The 20,165-nt window shown below is 39.9% G+C and overlaps 3 protein-coding genes across 13 annotated transcripts in view; 2 read left to right on the top strand and 1 right to left on the bottom strand.

Annotated features, from left to right (window-relative positions):
• Positions 1–7,102: 7,102 nt before the first annotated feature.
• gpx3 (glutathione peroxidase 3) lies at positions 7,103–15,392 on the top strand. Its single transcript, XM_046860186.1, has 6 exons — positions 7,103–7,120; positions 7,972–8,217; positions 10,847–10,997; positions 11,193–11,310; positions 14,376–14,475; positions 14,723–15,392. Exons 1-6 carry the CDS (start codon positions 7,118–7,120, stop codon positions 14,933–14,935), a joined length of 831 nt encoding a protein of 276 aa, XP_046716142.1. The 5' UTR covers positions 7,103–7,117; the 3' UTR covers positions 14,936–15,392.
• A 409-nt stretch (positions 15,393–15,801) lies between these two features.
• On the top strand, positions 15,802–18,095 carry LOC124392051 (phosphopantothenoylcysteine decarboxylase subunit VHS3-like). Its single transcript, XM_046858740.1, has 2 exons — positions 15,802–15,834; positions 17,384–18,095. The coding sequence occupies exons 1-2, from the start codon at positions 15,802–15,804 to the stop codon at positions 17,684–17,686; spliced, it is 336 nt and encodes a 111-aa protein (XP_046714696.1). The 3' UTR covers positions 17,687–18,095.
• Positions 18,096–18,240: 145 nt separating this feature from the next.
• Positions 18,241–20,165, bottom strand: part of tnip1 (TNFAIP3 interacting protein 1) — a 58,130-nt gene continuing 56,205 nt past the window's right edge. For 9 of the 11 annotated variants that reach the window (XM_046860174.1, XM_046860176.1, XM_046860170.1 and 6 more), the window contains 2 exons: positions 19,747–19,831; positions 18,241–18,702 (listed from right to left, as the gene is read on the bottom strand). In XM_046860174.1, the coding sequence (XP_046716130.1) occupies positions 18,635–18,702; positions 19,747–19,831 (153 nt within the window). In that variant the 3' untranslated portion in view covers positions 18,241–18,634. The remainder of the gene's footprint in view (positions 18,703–19,746; positions 19,832–20,165) is intronic. The other 2 variants (XM_046860178.1, XM_046860179.1) reach the window with 2 other exon arrangements.

The following is a 20,165-nucleotide window of genomic DNA, read 5'->3' as shown; positions in this document are numbered from 1 at the left end:
GAAATAGCTGTTTTTCAGTCCAGAACAGCTAACGGAGGAGAAGAATCTGATTTGGTCCCAGATACATAGTAATTAATGATGATGGTGATGATGGAGGTGATGGTGATGATAGTGGAGGTGGTGATAATGATGATAATGGAGGTGATGAAATTGGTGATAATGGAGGTGATGGTGATGATGGAGGTCAGGTGATGATGGTGGTGATGGTGATTATGGTAATGTGGTGGTGATAATGATGATGATGGAGGTGATGGTAATGATGGAGGTGATGGTAATGATGGTGGTGATGGTGATGATGGTGGAGGTGGTGATAATGTAATAGGCATCTGTATAGCATGTTCATAATACATTTATATATATATACATCTGTATATTATTGTTCATAGTACATATATCCTCATCTGTAATTATATTTATATTTATAGTACATATATATATACACTACTCTGTATATTGTGTTTTACATATATAACATATATTCATCTGTATACAACATTTATAGTACATATTCATCTTTTAATTACTGTTTATAGTCTTTATTTTATTTAACTGTAAATTCATGTTAGATCTATATATCCTGCACTTGCTGTTATTGCACTCTGGTTAGACCCAAACTGCATTTCGTTGCATTGTACTTGTACATGTGTAATGACAATAAAGTTGAATCTAATCTAATCTAATCTAATCTAATGATTATGATGGTGGTGATGATAATGGGGGTGAAGATGGCAGGTGTTTGTAATGATAATAATGGTCATGGAGGTGGTGACGATGATGATGTTGGTGATGAAGATGGAGGTGATGGTGACAATGGTGGAGGTGGTGATAATGATGATGATGGATGTGATGAAGATGGTGGTGGAGATGGCAGGTGTTTGTAATGATGATGATAGAGGTGTTAATGATGGTCATGGAGGTGGTGATAATGATGATGAAGGTGATGGTAATGATGGTGGTGATGATGGTGGAGGTGGTGATAATGATGATGATGGATGTGATGAAGATGGTGGTGGAGATGGCAGGTGTTTGTAATGATGATGATAGAGGTGTTAATGATGGTCATGGAGGTGGTGATAATGATGATGAAGGTGATAGTGATGGTCATGGATGTGGTGGTGGTGATGATGGTGGTGATAATGATGATGATGGATGTGATGAAGATGGTGGTGGAGATGGCAGGTGTTTGTAATGATGATGATAGAGGTGTTAATGATGGTCATGGAGGTGGTGATGATGATGATGATGAAGGTGATGGTAATGATGGTGGTGATGATGGGGAGGTGATGGTAATGATGGTGGTGATGATAATGGGGTGAAGATGGCAGGTGTTTGTAATGATGATGATGATGGTCATGGAGGTGGTGACGATGATGATGTTGGTGATGAAGATGGAGGTGATGGTGACAATGGTGTGGTGGAGATGGCAGGTGGTAAAATTAATGATGGTGATGATGGAGGTGATGGTGATAATGGTGGAGGTGGTGATAATGATGATGATGGATGTGATGAAGATGGTGATGATAAAGGTGATGGTGATGATGGAGGTCAGGTGATGATGGTGGTGATGATGGTGGTGATAATGATGATGATGGAGGTGATGGTAATGATTGTGGAGGTGATGATTATGGTGGTGGAGATGGCAGGTGTTTGTAATGATGATGATAGAGGTGTTAATGATGGTCATGGAGGTGGTGATAATGATGATGAAGGTGATGGTAATGATGGTGGTGATGATGGTGGAGGTGGTGATAATGATGATGATGGATGTGATGAAGATGGTGGTGGAGATGGCAGGTGTTTGTAATGATGATGATAGAGGTGTTAATGATGGTCATGGAGGTGGTGATGATGATGATGAAGGTGATGGTAATGATGGTGGTGATGATGGGGAGGTGATGGTAATGATGGTGGTGATGATAATGGGGTGAAGATGGCAGGTGTTTGTAATGATGATGATGATGGTCATGGAGGTGGTGACGATGATGATGTTGGTGATGAAGATGGAGGTGATGGTGACAATGGTGTGGTGGAGATGGCAGGTGGTAAAATTAATGATGGTGATGATGGAGGTGATGGTGATAATGGTGGAGGTGGTGATAATGATGATGATGGATGTGATGAAGATGGTGATGATAAAGGTGATGGTGATGATGGAGGTCAGGTGATGATGGTGGTGATGATGGTGGTGATAATGATGATGATGGAGGTGATGGTAATGATTGTGGAGGTGATGATTATGGTGGTGGAGATGGCAGGTGTTAGTAATGATGATGATGGAGGTGTTAATGATGGTCATTGAGGTGGTGATGGTAATGATGGTGGTGATGATGGTGGAGGTGGTGATAATGGTGGTGGAGATGGCAGGTGTTAGTAATGATGATGATGATGGAGGTGATAGTGATGGTCATTGATGTGGTGATGATGATGGAGGTGATGGTAATAATGGTGCTGATGATAATGGAGGTGGTGATTATGGTGGTAGAGATGGCAGGTGTTTGTAATGATGATGATGGTCATGGAGGTGGTGATGATGATGATGGAGGTGATGATTATGGTGGTGGAGATGGCAGGTGTTTGTAATGATGATGATGGAGGTGTTAGTGATGGTCATGGATGTGGTGATGATGATGATGATGATGAAGGTGATAGTGATGGTCATGGATGTGGTGATGATGATGATGATGATGAAGGTGATGGTAATAATGGTGGTGATGATGGTGGAGGTGGAGATGGCAGGTGTTAGTAATGATGATGATGGAGGTGATAGTGATGGTCATTGATGTGGTGATGATGATGATGATGATGATGGTAATAATGGTGGTGATGATAATGGAGGTGGTCATTATGGTGGTGGAGATGGCAGGTGTTTGTAATGATGATGATGGTCATGGAGGTGGTGATGATGATGATGATGATGATGATGGAGGTGATGGTAATGATGGTGGTGATGATGGTGGAGGTGGTGATAAGGATGATGATGGAGGTGATGATTATGGTGGTGGAGATGGCAGGTGTTTGTAATGATGATGATGGAGGTGTTAGTGATGGTCATGGATGTGGTGGTGGTGATGATGATGATAAAGGTGATGGTAATGGTGGTGATGATGGTGGGAGTGGTGATTATGGTGGTGGAGATGGCAGGTGTTTGTAATGATGATGTTGGTCATGGAGGTGGTGATGATGATGTTGATGAAGATGGAGGTGATGGTGACGATGGTGTGGAATATTTTGCATCTCAACCAGAAATAAATTCAGGACTTTATCCATCCACTCACTGATTGGTTGCTCAGCAACCAGGGCCTACTGTTAATAGACTGCAGTGAATATTGAAAAATAAATGTTAATTATAATAATTATAATGTCCAAACGTCCTACATGTGCTGTCCCTCTAATAAACTCATTTCTAATCCTGTCCATCTTCGTCACTCCCAACGAAAACCTCAACATCTTCAGCTCTGCTACCTCCAGCTCCACCTCCTGTCTTTTACTCAATGCCACTGTCTCTAATCCATACAACATCTCAGGTCTCACCACAGGCAAAGATCTCCTGCAGCTCTGTCGGAGTCTGGGTCTGTACATCGTTAATGGTAGGACAGGAGGGGACTCTTTAAGAAGGCACATTTTGCCCCCACAAACCCAATTAGAATAAACCAAATAACACGAACCCTGAGCGTGAAGTATCTGAGCTACTGGGAAACTGTTGAGTGTTATGTGTCCCTGAACAGACTCTACAGCATGGCAGAGAACCTGAGCACGGCGTCCGATCCCAAACTGAGACACACCTTTACAAAGTACAGTCTCAGTGGACACGTCTGGCCGTGAAATGCACCAAATACACACATTTAAGCCAAATTCTTTACCCAAATGAACCAAATCATCCCGACAAACTGCGCCACCTACTGGAGAGGCACAGAGAGACCTGCACACTCGCAGCCCACACCTACATACACACCTGCCACCAGGTGAGGGACAGTGTGTGACCATGTCACTTAGTGTATGCAACACACACACACACACACACACACACACACACACACACACACACACACACACATATATACAGTATGTATATACATTGACTTTTTTATTATTAAAACAGTCTTTATTGTAACTATTCTTTTTTGTTGTTTTTATTATATTGTTATTAGAGTTAAATTAAAGAATATTATTATTAGAGTTTATTGTTATTTCTGGTGTTATGTGTCTGTGTGGTTTATGCTTTGGCAATACAAATGTCCATATTTGTCACGCTTATAAAAGCAGCCTTTGAATCTTGAGAGAGAGAGAGAGAGAGAGAGAGATAGAAGGAGAGAGAGAGAGAGAGAGAGATAATATGTCTGAGTTCACACACAGCTGTGTCATAGTCAGCAAGGAAAAAAACGAGGGATTAATGGAGTTTAGTGTTTCTCTATGGCAACACACAGATTTAAATGTGATTAACAGCTCAGTGCCTGTGGTGAAGTTTAATATTAATTCTCTCTCTCCATCTCTCTCTCTCTCTCTCTCTCTCTCTCTCTCTCTCTCTCTCTCTCTCTCTCTCTCTCTCTCTCTCTCTCTCTCTCTCACTCTTTCTCCCTCGATCTCACTTTCTGTCTCTCTCGTCTCTCTCTCTCTCTCTCTCTCTCTCTCTCTCTCTCTCTCTCTCTCTCCATCTCTCTTTCTCTCTCTCTCTCTCTCTCCATCTCTCTCTCTCTCTCTCTCTCTCTCTTCCTCCATCTCTCTCACTCTTTCTCCCTCGATCTCACTTTCTCTGTCTCTCTCGTTCTCTCTCTCTCTCTCTCTCTCTCTCTCTCTCTCTCTCTCTCTCTCTCTCTCTCTCTCTCTCTCTCGTTCACTCTTTCTCCCCTCTATCTCTTCCTCCATCTCTCTCTCTCTTTCTGTCTCTCTCCCTTTCTCTCCTTTCATCTTTCTCCGTCTCTTTCTCTCTCGCACTCACTATCTCCCTTGCCATCTCTCGCTCTTTACTCTTCACTGTTATCTCTCTCTCTCTCTTCCTCCATCTCTCTCTCTCTCTCTCTCTTCTCTCTCTCTCTCTCTCTCTCTCTCTCTCTCTCTCTCTCTCTCTCTCTCTCTCTCTCTTTTTTCTCACCCTCACGCTCTGTCTCCTTCTCACTCTTTCCTTTCCCTCCGTCTCTCTCTCCCCCACCCATCCTCTCTCACCCCACCCATCCTCTCCTCCCTCCCTCCATCTCTCTCTCTCTCTCTCTCTCTCTCTCTCTCTCTCTCTCTCTCTCTCTCTCTCTCTCTCTTTTTTCTCACCTCACGCTCTGTCTCCTTCTCACTCTTTCCCTTTCCTCCGTCTCTCTCCCCCACCCATCCTCTCCTCCCTCCCTCCATCTCTCTCTCTCTCTCCTCTCTCTCTCTCTCTCTCTCTCTCTCTCTCTCTCTCTCTTTTTTTCTCACCCTCACCCTCTGTCTCCTTCTCACTCTTTCCCTTTCCCCACCGTCTCTCTCTCCCCCCACCCATCCTCTTTTCCTGCAGGTTCTCTGTATCAGTGCTGTATTTTACTCCTACATGATAGATCATCACTTTGTCTCTAACTCCTCTGACCACACGATTTCACAGCCATGTATAAAAGTGCACTATGAGCTGCTGCTGCTTGCTGACTGACGTCTATTGTATTTATAAGTTAATAAATAATGAACTGTACCAACACTAATTACATGAGTACACATGAGACAGCGTTTACACTTAACGCCACCCTGTTTACTCCGAACCTCTTCAACCGGTCACTTCTTTTTCCCCAAACAAAATCTACCCACAGGTTCATTCGGGTTTTTATGAATCGAATTCTGATTTTATTCTCATCCTGATTAGAATTCTTTCTTCACATATCTCAGTGATGTTAGAGCACAGGCTCAGCTGATATGGGAGCACAGAGGGTGAAGGACCTTGTTTAAGGGCCCTACGGTGGCATTTGGCGTTAATGGGGCTTGAACCCACAACCTTTCATGGACCATTGATTCGGATTTGAATCTGCTCAGGATTATATCGTGATTCAGTTCTGGATATTGATTCGGATTGTTTAATTCTTTTTTTTTTTATGGAAAAGTTGGAGCTCAGTGGTTAAAGCTCTGGGTTACTGATCAGAAGGTTGATGGTTCAAACCTCAGTATTACACAGTTGTAGTGTTTTTACAACTTCCAGTTGTACGTTTCTATAAAAAAATTAAAAAAAAAGGATAAAAAAGTTGTATTGCACATTTTTTAATAATAAAAATAATTAAATAAAAAGTATTATTGCAGAGGGAAAAAAATCTAATGTTTTATTGCACAATGGGAAGATAATTAAAAAGTTTATGAGGTTGATGAGGAAAGAAACTTTTCTTGCAATTGTGTAATTATTAATAATAATAAAAAGTTTAGTAAAAATGCTGTTTTCTTCCTAATTCCTTCAGTAAATACACTTTGGATTGTCAACAGGAAAGTTTGATCCTCCCACATGGGGGCAAAGAGCATCTTTGGACAAAATGACTTACTGGAGTACTGGTCAATACACACACACACACACACACACACACACACACACTAAACACTAAACACAAATTCCGCTTCCTTCACACACAAGCAAACTGTTTACTTGATAGTATTTTTTCCCCAAAGACTTTCATTTCATTTTATTTGGTTATACAATGTATACATTTGTTCCTCTATAAAACCTTGAAGAGCTCCGGGAAAGAGAAGGGGGGTAAATAGTTTTGCTATGTATTTAAATGTGAGTTTTAGGACACAGGTTTTATCTCAAATAACACATGCCTGATGCATTTCCGACACGTCAACAACTCCTGACTCATGGCTCCTTCACCTCGGGTTGCCAGAGCTTTCCGTTACACTCGCACGGCTTAGTTTTGCTGTTTACACAGTGTTTTGGGATCGAAATAAGGACTGCTCAATTTTTCTTCCAGTTACAAAAGCTTCTTCTTTCCTGACCATCACACTTGTGTGTTTTTTCTTCACAATCACAGGTAGTCCCTGACTTGCTTCCTGATGACCCCTTCGTTAAAAATATGATGATTCGAGACATGGCCTAACCTTCCCAAGAGTCTCGAAGAATGATGATGGGGTTTACAAATTGAGGGGTGGAGCATAGCTGCTACGTTTTTGCCTGCCACGCAAGATGGTAAATATTTTTACAATTTTGTCGTATCACTATCGTCATCATAAGACCGTGGGGAACATCTGTATATACACTGATCAGGCATAACATTATGACCAGTAAAATAACATTTTGTCCTCAAATTTGACGTGGATGTTGGTGACAAGGTTGGAATGGAGGAACTCAACCATTCTTGTCAACACTCAACACCTTTGGGGATGAACTGGAACGCTTGTTCCTGTGCACAAATCCAAGCCCATAAAGATCTGCTTTACATGGTTTGGAGTAAAAGATCTTCTATAGAGCTCCAACCTTACTGAACACTTTTGTGATGAATTTGAACCCCAGACCTTCTCACCCCACCTACATTAGTACATCATTACTAACACCTTTGTGGCTGAATGAATGTCCACAAATCTCCAGACAATCTGGTGGAACATCGTCCCAGAAGAGTGGAGGTTATGATAACAGCAAATGGGTACTAAATGTGGAATTGGATATTCAAAAAGCACCTACTAATCTAATGGTCATGTGTCCACAAACGTTTATTTATATCGTCTGTCCTTTTTTATAACTAAATTCAGATTCCCTAATTCCTCATCAACAGCCATTAGCCATGTTTTCTTTTATTTTGATCATGTATGAAACTGGTCAGCTCATGATCAGGAAGGCCAGCTCAGTCCTGGGGATTCTTTTGGAAACTGTACAGGAGGTGGAAGAAAGGTGGATGGTAGCTAAACTATCATCATTGCTGGAGAACATCTCTCACCCCTGTATGAAACAGTTTCATCTCTGAGCAGTTCCTTCAGTGACACACTTTTACATTTCAGTCAGAGGAAATGACTGTTCTACATACCTGGGTGTGTTTTATACAGCTGAATAAAAGGGGGTTTACAGGCAGCAATCTGGCAACCCCATTCAGCCAGAGGAGAGCAGAGGAGACCGCATCGATCCAGATACATTTTACACACAAAAACAGAAGGAGATCGAGAGGCAGAGACAGAGACTGGGAAATAATCGACTTTCTCCTGATGGAGACCCAGAAGAACATCTGGGTCTCAGTCCTGCTCCTGGCAGCTGTTTTTCTGCAGGAAAAGGTCAGTGCAGGATGCAACGTTCAGGTACGTCTGTCTATGTTCTCATCCTTGCTGTTTGTAACACTGTTATAACGATGAATAATCAGTCACGTGTGTGAGCGGGAAATGAGAGTGAATACACTGTGACTATGGCCTCATAATAATAATAATAAGAAGAAGAAGAAGAAGAAGAAGAAAAGTATTAAATATGTCATGTTTTATTTTACATTATCAAAACTTAAACATTTAAACTGAAATATGGACTATATTATACCATATTCAAATGGACATATCTATCTATCTATCTATCTATCTATCTATCTATCTATCTATCTATCTATCTATCTATCTATCTATCTATCTATCTATCTATCTATCTATCTATCTATCTAGCATATAGAAATAGCACTAATAGCATAAGAAAAAAATAAACTAATGTATAGAAAAAAAACCCAGACTTTTTTCGTCTACGTCTAGTCATTTTGCGATTATTTCACAAACACACACACACAAAAAAAATAATAATAATTGTATACCCAAAATCTCAGAAAACTCAGTTTATTGTGACAATTTATTTATCAGTATTTATCCGTGTTATGTCATGATATCACCCAGCAGGAACATCACTATAATGACTCCCCTACAACTGACTGATATCAATGAGACATACGAGGTATTGCTCAACTTAGCTTTGAAAACATGGACCAAAGGTTAGCCTGAGTCAATGTTTGGGTACGCCAGTTATGTTTATTTAGTCAGAGGACGTGATCATTTAAGTGAGTATTTAGTCCACGTCTGCACTATGATTATTTCTGGAGGTGGTGATGGAGGTGTGTTTTGTGTGTGAAATAATCTACACGTATATGAAAATGTTCAAAAATAAAAATGCTACCACCTGTATTTTAAGGTAGAACTATGATTATTTCTGGAGATGGTGGAGGTGGTGATGGAGGTGTGTTTACTTCAGGGCATAGAGCATAAATTTAAAAATTATTAAAAAAAAATAACATTAAAATACCCATAGTGAAAAACAGAAACCGTCCTAAAAACACAAACTACATGATCTTAGGCTTTCTTTAAAATAATTACCAGATTTCAGAGAAATATTGCTACTGGAACTAAATACAAATGAGTTTTTTTTCCACTCTACATTGACAACACTTTTCCAAAAAGATACATTTACAGCATTATCCAGATTAAATTACATTTTACCTCATTCATACAACAGAGCATATTTGGGGTTAAGGGTTCTTGCTCAGGTGCAGCAGCTTAGTCTGGCTGAGATTTGAACTCACGACCTTCAAATCTAAAGTTAAATGCCTTAACCAATACACTACCACCGAACAGGGGTGGCAGTCTAATGGGGTTATAATAGACAAGCTTTCCAAACCCTCATACTGACAAAATGTTCGAATAATACGCAATTATTCATTGGCAAACTAAAAATGTCAAATGTAGCATATTTTTCCAAAAGAATGAATTTGATGGTCGAACAACCTTTGGATTGGGAGGGGAGTGAATACTTGTGTCACAACTTTGTATAATTTGTAATACAATTTGCTAAATATATATCAGTTTTCCTCATGAATTTCTTGTGGCAGACTCAAAACATACTGTATAGTATAAATTCAGACTACAATAAAAAAACCTTTAGCTAGAATGACAGTGTTTTATAATATTCAAGGTCGACCGATAGCGGATATTAACTACACCGATAGAATGTACTTGCCGATTAATCGAAAGATAGTTTTTAAAATAGATACTGGGTAAAAAAATAAATACAAACAAACAGCCATGAAAAATAGCGTGAACTTTGTAAAAAAAAAAAAAAAAAAGAATCTGACAAAAAAAAAAATCTTACAAAAAAATTGTCATTGTATTTAATAGGGTTGAGATCAAAACTCTATAGCAGGAGATCTTCCACCATGTCCAACCCATGTTAACCAGATCTTTATGAGCTCTGACCTCAAACCTATGTAACACCTTTGACAGACAGACAGACAGACAGACAGACAGACAGACAGACAGACAGACAGACAGACAGACAGACAGACAGACAGATAGATAGATAGATAGATAGATAGATAGATAGATAGATAGATAGATAGATAGATAGATAGATAGATAGATAGATAGATAAGATTGTGCTTTATGCTCCTCCCATTCCACATTTAGTCTTTGTTTGCTCTTATAAGAACATCCACTCTTCTGGAAAAATCAAATTCACATACACATTCATACAGAGTATGACACATAGTGAAATATTTTTTTCAACTGTCGAACATTTAAACAGGAAAAATAAATACATATAAGGATTAAAAAATAAAAATATTAAAGTAACGTGAAAATAAATCAAATAAGTATAAAAGTATATTAAAATATAGTCTCACAATAAAGTATAAAAAAGTTTAAGAATAATAATTTTAAAAAGTATATATATATATATATATATATATATATATATATATATATATATATATATATATATATATGAATTAAACAGAAGGGATGGATGAATATGTGTGACAGATATTGACAGAAGTACAGATTAAAGTGACTCATTATGATTGTGATGTCCCTGTACTGGTAAAAATACAGAAGTGAAATGTAAAAGATGTTCCACTATACCACACATTAAGTAAGTAAATAAGAAGGTCCATTTTTTCACCAACAGTTGTGTAACCCCGCTGCAGATGGCTCCATATACAACTATGGAGCCAAGACATTGACTGAAGGTTTGCACATCCCCTTCAGTCAGTATGCTGGGAAGTACGTCCTCATCGTCAATGTGGCCTCCTTCTGAGGACTTACCTTCCAGTATATGGGTAAGCATTTTAGATTCTTTAAAACATCCGAACCAGGATGCGATAAGTCAATATTTGCGCACATGCCCAGTATGCTGGTATTTGATTCAGCTGCCACTTTTTGATTGCTTTTGCTTTTCATGTAGAAAAGACCAAACAAATATGGGAATGTGATGTCTTTTTTCAAATCTCGCACTGTTTTCTTATCCTGCTCAGAACTGAATGCACTACAGGAGGAACTAAAAGATGTGGGCTTCACAATTCTCGGATTTCCCTGTAACCAGTTTGGGAAACAAGAGCCTGGGAATAATCATGAAATCTTGCCCATGCTAAAGTGAGTAGCATTGAGTTGAGTTTTAAGCCTTGACATTTGGTATGTGACAAATTATAAATCGAGAGTCATAGGTCGACCCGAGGAAGGCAAGTTTCACTCAGCAGTTTTTAATCAGAGGCCAGCTTGTTAGCAGGAAGATCTATTTCGCAATGGCCAAGTGACCTTGTGGAAATGCTTTGTGCGCTAATTCCACCTTTATTAAACTCAGAGCTAAAGTCTACATTCATCACTTGATAATTACTCTTATATGAGTGGTCAGGTTACCCCACTCAGTACTTACTTATATACTTATATACTTCAAAAAGGAACATACTCAAGAATTAGCTAAAAGTTTCATGTCAAACAAATATAATAGGTAGCAGTTTAGTATTGTGCAAACTGCATGTTTACCTCATCACACACTCGCATAAGTGTCAAATTGTTCAGTGTCAGATAGACTTTTGCTATTGTCTAGAGACTAAGAACGTTCCATACCTACAAGGATGACCAAACTTATTAGTTATTGCTTATAATAGTGAGTTTCATCATCATAATCTATAGAGAATGCAACACTATATTCCTGTTTCTTTGACTGATGGTTTCCAACTAGATTGTCCCCAGCCCTCTTACCATATGCCCACACTCCATATTCTACACTGACCATCCTCACCCTATCCTCACTATCCTCACCATATCCTCACTATATCCTCACTATCATCACCACATACTCACTATCCTCACCATATCCTCACTAACATCACCATATCCTTACCATTCTCACCATATCCTCACTAACATCACCTTATCCTCACCATCCTCACCATATCCTTACTACCCTCACCATATCCTCACCATATCCTCACTGTCGTCACTATATCCTCACCATATCCTCACTATCCTCACCATATCCTTACCATCCTCACCATATCCTCACTAACATCACCTTATCCTCACTATCCTCACCATATCCTCACCATATCCTTACTACCCTCACCATATCCTCACCATATCCTCACTATCCTCACCATATCCTTACTATCCTCACCATATCCTCACTATCCTCATTATATCCTTACTATCCTCACCATATCCTCACCATATCCTCACTATCCTCACCATATCCTTACCATCCTCACCATATCCTCACTATTCTCACCATATCCTCACTATCCTCACCATATCCTCACTATCCTCACCATATCCCCACTATCCTCACTATCCTTAACATATCCTTACTATCCTCACCATATCCTCACCCTATCCTCACTATCCTCACCATATCCTTACTATCCTCACCATATCCTCACCCTATCCTCACTATCCTCACCATATCCTTACTATCCTCACCCTATCCTCACCATATCCCCACTATCCTCACTATCCTCACCATATCCTTACTATCCTCACCATATCCTCACTATCCTCACCATATCCCCACTATCCTCACTATCCTCACCATATCCTTACTATCCTCACTATCCTCACCATATCCTTACTATCCTCACCATATCCTCACTATCCTCACCATATCCTTACTATCCTCACCATATCCTCACTATCTTCACCATATCCTTACTATCCGCACCATATCCTCACCATATCCCTACTATCCTCACTATCCTCAGCATATCCTCACCATATCCTCACTATCCTCACCATAACCTCACTATCCTCACCATATCCTGACCATATCCTCACTATCCTCACCATATCCTCACTATTCTCACCATATCCTTACCATCCTCACCATATCCTCACTATCCTCACCATATCCTCACTATCCTCACCATATCCTTACTATCCTCACCATATCCCCACTATCCTTACCATATCCTCACCATATCCTCACTATCCTCACCATATCTTTACTATCCTCACCATATCCTCACCCTATCCTTACTATCCTCACCATATCCTCACTAACATCACCATATCCTTACCATCCTCACCCTACCCTCACTATCCTCACCATATCCTCACCATATCCTCACCATTCTCACCCTATCCTCACTATCCTCACCATATCCTTACTATCCTCACCATATCCTCACTATCCTCACCATATCCCCACTATTCTCACCATATCCTCACCATATCCTTACCATTCTCACCATATCTTCACTAACATCACCATATCCTCACCCTATCCTCACCCTATCCTCACTATCCTCACCATATCCTTACCATCCTCACGCTATCCTCACTATCCTCACCATATCATTACCATCCTCACCCTATCCTCACTATCCTCACCATATCCTTACTATCCTCACCCTATCCTCACCCTATCCTCACTATCCTCACCATATCCTTACAATCCTCACCCTATCCTCACTATCCTCACCATATCCTTACCATCCTCACCCTATCCTCACTATCCTCACCATATCATTACCATCCTCACCCTATCCTCACTATCCTCACCATATCCTTACTATCCTCACCCTATCCTCACCCTATCCTCACTATCCTCACCATATCCTTACAATCCTCACCCTATCCTCACTATACTCACCATATCCTTACCATCCTCACCCTATCCTCACTATCCTCACCATATCCTTACCATCCTCACCCTATCCTCACCATATCCTTACCATCCTCACCCTATTCTCACTATCCTCACCATATACTTACCATCCTCACCCTATCCTCACTATCCTCACCATATCCTTACAATCCTCACCCTATCCTCACTATCCTCACCATATCCTTACCATCCTCCCCCTATCCTCACTTTCCTCACCAAATCCTTACCAACCTCACCCTATCCTCACCATATCCCCACTAACATCACCATATCCTCATGCATTTCCATATAGGCCAACCGACATTCCCTGTAGTCCCTGTAGTACTGGTAAGACCCTGCAAAAAGGTACTCAACGATGGAGTCTTCTTAGGGTCCATAAACAGGAAGTGAAAGTTTTTGTGTTTGCTAGATCACATCACATATGAACATAATTACATGATTAAGATCTAAAATGCAGTTTCTAAGTTCTGAGAACAAAACCTCTCTCCCACAGCACAGAGAAGGTCTGTGTAATTTTAGACACTTTGACATGGCATTTCTCTGGTTGCACTCACAGGTATGTCCGGCCAGGCAAAGGCTTTGTTCCAAACTTCCAGCTCTTTGAAAGCGGTGATGTGAACGGAGAAAACGAGCAAGGCGTTTTCACTTACCTGAAGGTAACGACCCATGTGGTAGCAACAACCCAACGTTAGGGCTTAAGTGTCTTTCATTTCACAGAAGTCCTGATCGTAATGGCATTGGGGGGGGGGGGGAAAGGTTTGAAGATTATAAAAGGTTATTAAGGTTATATAAGTGCAAAGTTATGCTTCATTCATCAGACAGAACCGAGGCTTTGATGCATTTTGATGAATCTTGGAGTTCGTTTAAAATAGGATCAACATGATCCCTTTTCTGCCTGTTCAGAATTTCTGCCCGCCGGTCGGCGAGAGCTTTGGAAACCCCGCCGGCAGGTTGTTTTGGGAGCCTCTGAAAGTCACGGACATCAAGTGGAATTTCGAGAAGTTTCTAGTGGGCCCTGACGGAAAGCCGCTGATGAGGTGGTTTCCGAGGGTGAACGTTTCCGAGGTCCGGGCCGACATCATAAAACTTATCAACGAACGGAATTCCAAAAACTAATCACCTCCAGAATTTATTACACAGGCTCCCCAGATACCAATATTCTACATATAGTCTTATATATCATATTATATACATATAATCTTTCAAAGTGTTTAGGAAATGTGCCAAAAGACAATTTTAAAACTTTTTAGGTCAGTATTCGTCAATTGTTGTCTTTCAGAAGCTGGTTTATATACTATACATATATATATATATAAAATTGTTCCTTGAGTGAAGCAGGTAGGAGCATGAATCGTGGTGGTTCTGGTGATCTTGGGCATGTTCATGAAGCTCAGGTTTAAAAGCAGGACTTTCTGCCAAGCCTGACTGGAGACTGGGGGATAAGAGCAGCTCTTCAGTGCATTCAGGCTGCTTGGTTCCACTCAGACATGTCTGGTTCTCCAGAGCGACCCATCAAACCATGCTCCCACTTGCAAGAGTATCGTGTCAATAAAGCATTACAAAAAAAACCCAACAACCTGACGTTTTCTTTCTTTATGTTCTCTAGAGGATTGTTGATGTAACTCTTTCCAAGTCTTTTGAGAACTTTCACACTACAAATACTGTATATATTTTTTGTACACCTATTTGAATTCTCTGCACCATATAAAATACCACCGAATACACGGGTTTAATTTATTAAGCTTGGGTTTTTTAGTAAACATCCACTACGATGGTTGGACCCTCTGGCATCAAGAATCCTCAAACTGTGCCCTCAAAGCTACACACAATTGTACAGGACGTCTTTAAATGCTGTAGCGTGAACTTTTCCCTTCACTTGAACAAGGAGACCCAAACCTGTTCCAGCCCGTGTACAAATCCAGCTCCATGAAAAGAGGAAGATCTCCTGCTATAGAGCTCCAACCCTATTAAATATCTTTGGGATGAATGAGAACACGGACTGCACCCCAGTTTCGGTCAGTACCTGACTAATGATTGAATCTCCAGAAAAAAGTAGTGGAACAGCTTCCCCAGAAAATGGGGAATAAAAGTGGAACGGGATGTTCATGTAGTGTATCGTATAATAAGACAAAAACAAGGAAACCCTCTGTAGACGTCAGAACATTAAGATTTTTTATTTCTGCATATCAAATACAAAAAAAGATTTATGCCATGTGCTTTTTTGCTATTACAACAAAAAAATCTCTTTACTCAAAGTGCCCGAAATAAGCATGAGACTGCAATCAATAAAGGTGGGGAAAAAAAAAAGAAAAAAGGTTTCAACTTCTACACACTCCACACACTGGTAATAGGTTTAGCAGTTTTTACTCAACACACGTTCACTAGAAAAGCCTGTCCAAAACCTGCTTATTATTATATTTACAGATTGTAAAAGTTGGCTTGGGAAGATTAAAAACGGAGCCGAGTACACGTCTCAAATTACACGTCACGAAGTACAACCCGAACTGGCGCAAAAAAAAAAAAGAAAAAAGAAAAAAAGTGTTTTTATTTGTATTTTTTTTTTTTTTTGTGGGGACACGGATCTTCTATAAATCAATATATTTAAATGGACAGAGTGACGAGGTCGCGGAAATTTCGTAAGCAAAATACGACTGCTATATTACTGATATAAATACATACGAATAACTCCTAAGTACGACGAAAAAAGAACCTTTCTGTGAAAGTTTTTGACGCCATTGTCAGCCTAAACGATCGAAAAACTGAGGACTTCGTTTCCCTCGGTACCATCGATGGTACGGAAACAACAGGAGCAAACACACTGTAGGTCGAATGAGTGCGGGAATTTCTGAGGACTCGAAAAAAATGATGAATAGCTCAAACAAGCTGCTCTGTAGGTCTATGGTCATTATAATAGTTCTATTTAATTTCGGTCCATTTTGTGTCCCAGGATCTACAGTTTAATGCGGACAAAATATCGACACACAAACGATAATACAAAGGCGATGAACCGCACGCCATCTTCACGATTCGAAAGCAACAAAACCGAAGCTTTTTACCATTAGACAGATCTGCAATCACGGCTATACAAGTGTTAACAAGAACCAAAAACAAAAAGAGGATGAATTTTTTACATCGAAGGAGTCTGCAAGAATTCCGAGTTACAGGATGACACTTTCGCGTCGGTGACCTATAGGGTGGTGTGTTATGAAATGAAATTAGGTGAAGGACACAAAAAAAAAAAAAAAATCACAAACACACACACACACACACACACAACATCCCAATCTTTGTTATCAGAAATAAATAGCGATAGTGCTTTATGTTAACGTTCCCCTAAGTGTAACGCTCTTCACTTCATTATGTGTGGAGTGAACTTCAGCTTCAGGTCTTCATCATGATCAGGTGAGTCGTGTGCTTTCTGATCACTAACATAATAATATACTGATATCTTCATCAAGCATTTCTGGAAAATTCAAGCGAATGTATGCAAATTTATTTCACTTCATCGGAGAGACAAACATGAGCTGATGAGAATGAAGATGATGTTGAACATGCTGAAATAAGGAGGATGATGATAATGATGGAGATGGTGTTGAGAATAAGGACGATGATGAGAATGGTGAGACTGAGGATGATGAGACTGAGGATGATGAGACTGAGGATGATGAGACTAAAGATGATGAGAATGAGACTGAGGATGATGAGAATGAGACTGAGGATGATGAGAATACGACTGAGGATGATGATGTTGAGGATGATGAGACTGGTGGTGATGATAAAGCTGTTGAGAGTGAGGATGATAAATATGAGGATGATGAGAATGAGACTGAGGATGATGAGAATGAGACTGAGGATGATGAGAATTAGACTGAGGATGATGATGAGAATGAGACTGAGGATGATGATGTTGAGGATGATGAGACTAAGGAGGATGATGATGTTGATGATGATGAGAATGAGACTGAGGATGATGATGTTGAGTATGATTAGACTGGTGGTGATGATAAAGCTGTTGAGAGTGAGGAGGATAAATATGAGGATGATGAGACTTGTCATTTATACTTACAGCATGCATAAGGCAAACACTCTTATCCAGAACAACTCACATTTACCTCATTAACACACCTGAGCAGTTCAGGGTTAAGGGCCTTGCTCAGGGGCCCTGCTGTGAGAGCTTGATTTTGGCAGGATTCAAACTCATGCTTTTCCAATCAGAAGTCCGACACTGACCCACCGAGCAACCCCTTCCACTAGCAGAGAATGATGATGATGATACCGAAGATGATGAAGACGATAAGAATGAAGATGATTTACAGCTTTCAGGTTTGTTCGTGTAACATGCTTTAAATGACGTGGATTAAAGGGACTTTGAAGTAAAGCCATAACCCAAAAAAACCCCAGAATTAAATAAAATGCTTGGAAATAATTAACCAGTATATTCGCTTGGGTCGTGTAAAGATTTCGTCCAGAAGATTCAACCTTGTAAAAAGCTAAATTATTGATACGAATCCAAATAATGTGTGTATAAGTACAGATGTTCTCCAGAACAGTGTTTCACATACAGGCTTATAAAATGTAAGCATATAAACAACATTCTATTAGAGATATATTTATGTATAGTACACACACACACACACACACACACACACACACACACACACACACACACACACACACACACGATACTGGGAGGAGAAATCAAGGAGGATTCACACCATGCCGACTGAGAGAGAAACTGTGTGTCATGCTACTAAGCTACGTGGTGGCGGAGAAAAAAATAGGTGGAGGAAGAGGATGATGATGATGATGAAGTGCTTAGTGCTTTCCAGAGTCCACGTTCTGACGCTCCCGCTTCCCGAAACCCGCTGCTCCTGCTCCTGCTTCTGCCGACAACAAATACCCCATTAATACAATATACACATTTATTTACACACACATTTTTTTTTTTTTAAATCTTCAAACATCTATAAAACAGGGGAAATTTAACCCTTCGACGCAACACACGTTTATTCTTTACTCAGATGTCGAATAAATAAAAAACGGCATGACGCAACACATCCGGCGATTAAAACCGTCCGTGTGGAAACGTGGCGAAAGTTCCGTTTGGTGTCCTGATGATTTACGTTATTTGAAAACCCCCTAATTAATTTAAAACGATTACAGGGAACGCATGCTCTATTGTTGGTCTCGTTGATGATAAACATACGTTTGCATAAAACATCTGTATTTGTTCATGCGCCTGTTGACGAGATTATAAAAATTTTATGAAGATTGTGCAATTAAATATTTTAATCGATTCACAGCCCTAATATATCTAAATATATTATATACATATATATACATATATATATATATATATATATATATATATATATATACATATATATATATATATAGAGAGAGAGAGAGAGAGAGAGAGAGAGAGAGAGAGAGAGAGAGAGAGAGAGAGAGAGAGAGAGAGAGAAAATATGTTTAACAAAATATTTACTACATACACTACAATTTATAACCAAAAGTTTGTGGACACCTAAACAAAAGCTCCATATGTGCTCCTTTTTGAACATCTACATTTAATCCCCATTTCCTCTTTTAAGAACCTCCACTGTTCTAGAAAGATGTTCCACTAGATTTTTCTTGGAGATCTTAAGATTCCTTCATTCACAAGGGTGGTAGTAAAGTCAGGTGCTGATGTCAGCAGTCAGTGTTCACATTCATTACGTCCCATAGGGTAGGAGCTCTATAGCAGGAGATAGTCCACTGTATCCAACCCATATCATCATGGAGATGTGCTTTGTGCACTTTGTGTCATGCAGGAACGGGTTTTGGAGAAGGAGCACATGTAAGGCTGGAAAAGTCAGGTGTCCTGGTACTTTTGGCCAAACATTGTGAGTGCATTTATCTGTGTGTGTGTGTGTGTGTGTGTGTACCTGTACTTTCTGGTGGTGCTCTTGCTGCGTCTGTTTGTACTCTGGAGCCGCGTGGCTGTGGGAATGACGTTTGCCAAGGAAAACCCTACACACACACACACACACACACACACACACACACACACACACACACACACAGGTCATATTAAGCTGATGGATTGATACTTATTTATGTTACTGTTATTAGTGTATGTATATATATATATATATTAGGGGTGTAATGGTACACATATTCATACTGAACCGTTTCGGTACTGGGCTTTCGGGTTCGGTGCACATGTGTATCGAATGCAATGTTTGTTTTAGGTGCAGAACATCATAACAATCTCAGTTCCTTTAGTAACGCATTACATGGCAGACTGTTTAGTCTCCACATCACACTTTGAGTGCAGTGTCACAGTTTTTGTTATTATTATAAA

Source organism: Silurus meridionalis, chromosome 10 (genome assembly GCF_014805685.1).
Source record: "Silurus meridionalis isolate SWU-2019-XX chromosome 10, ASM1480568v1, whole genome shotgun sequence".
NCBI lineage: Eukaryota > Metazoa > Chordata > Actinopteri > Siluriformes > Siluridae > Silurus > Silurus meridionalis.
The sequence above is the reverse complement of the archived record's forward strand: the minus strand, read 5'-3'. Positions and strand labels throughout refer to the sequence as shown.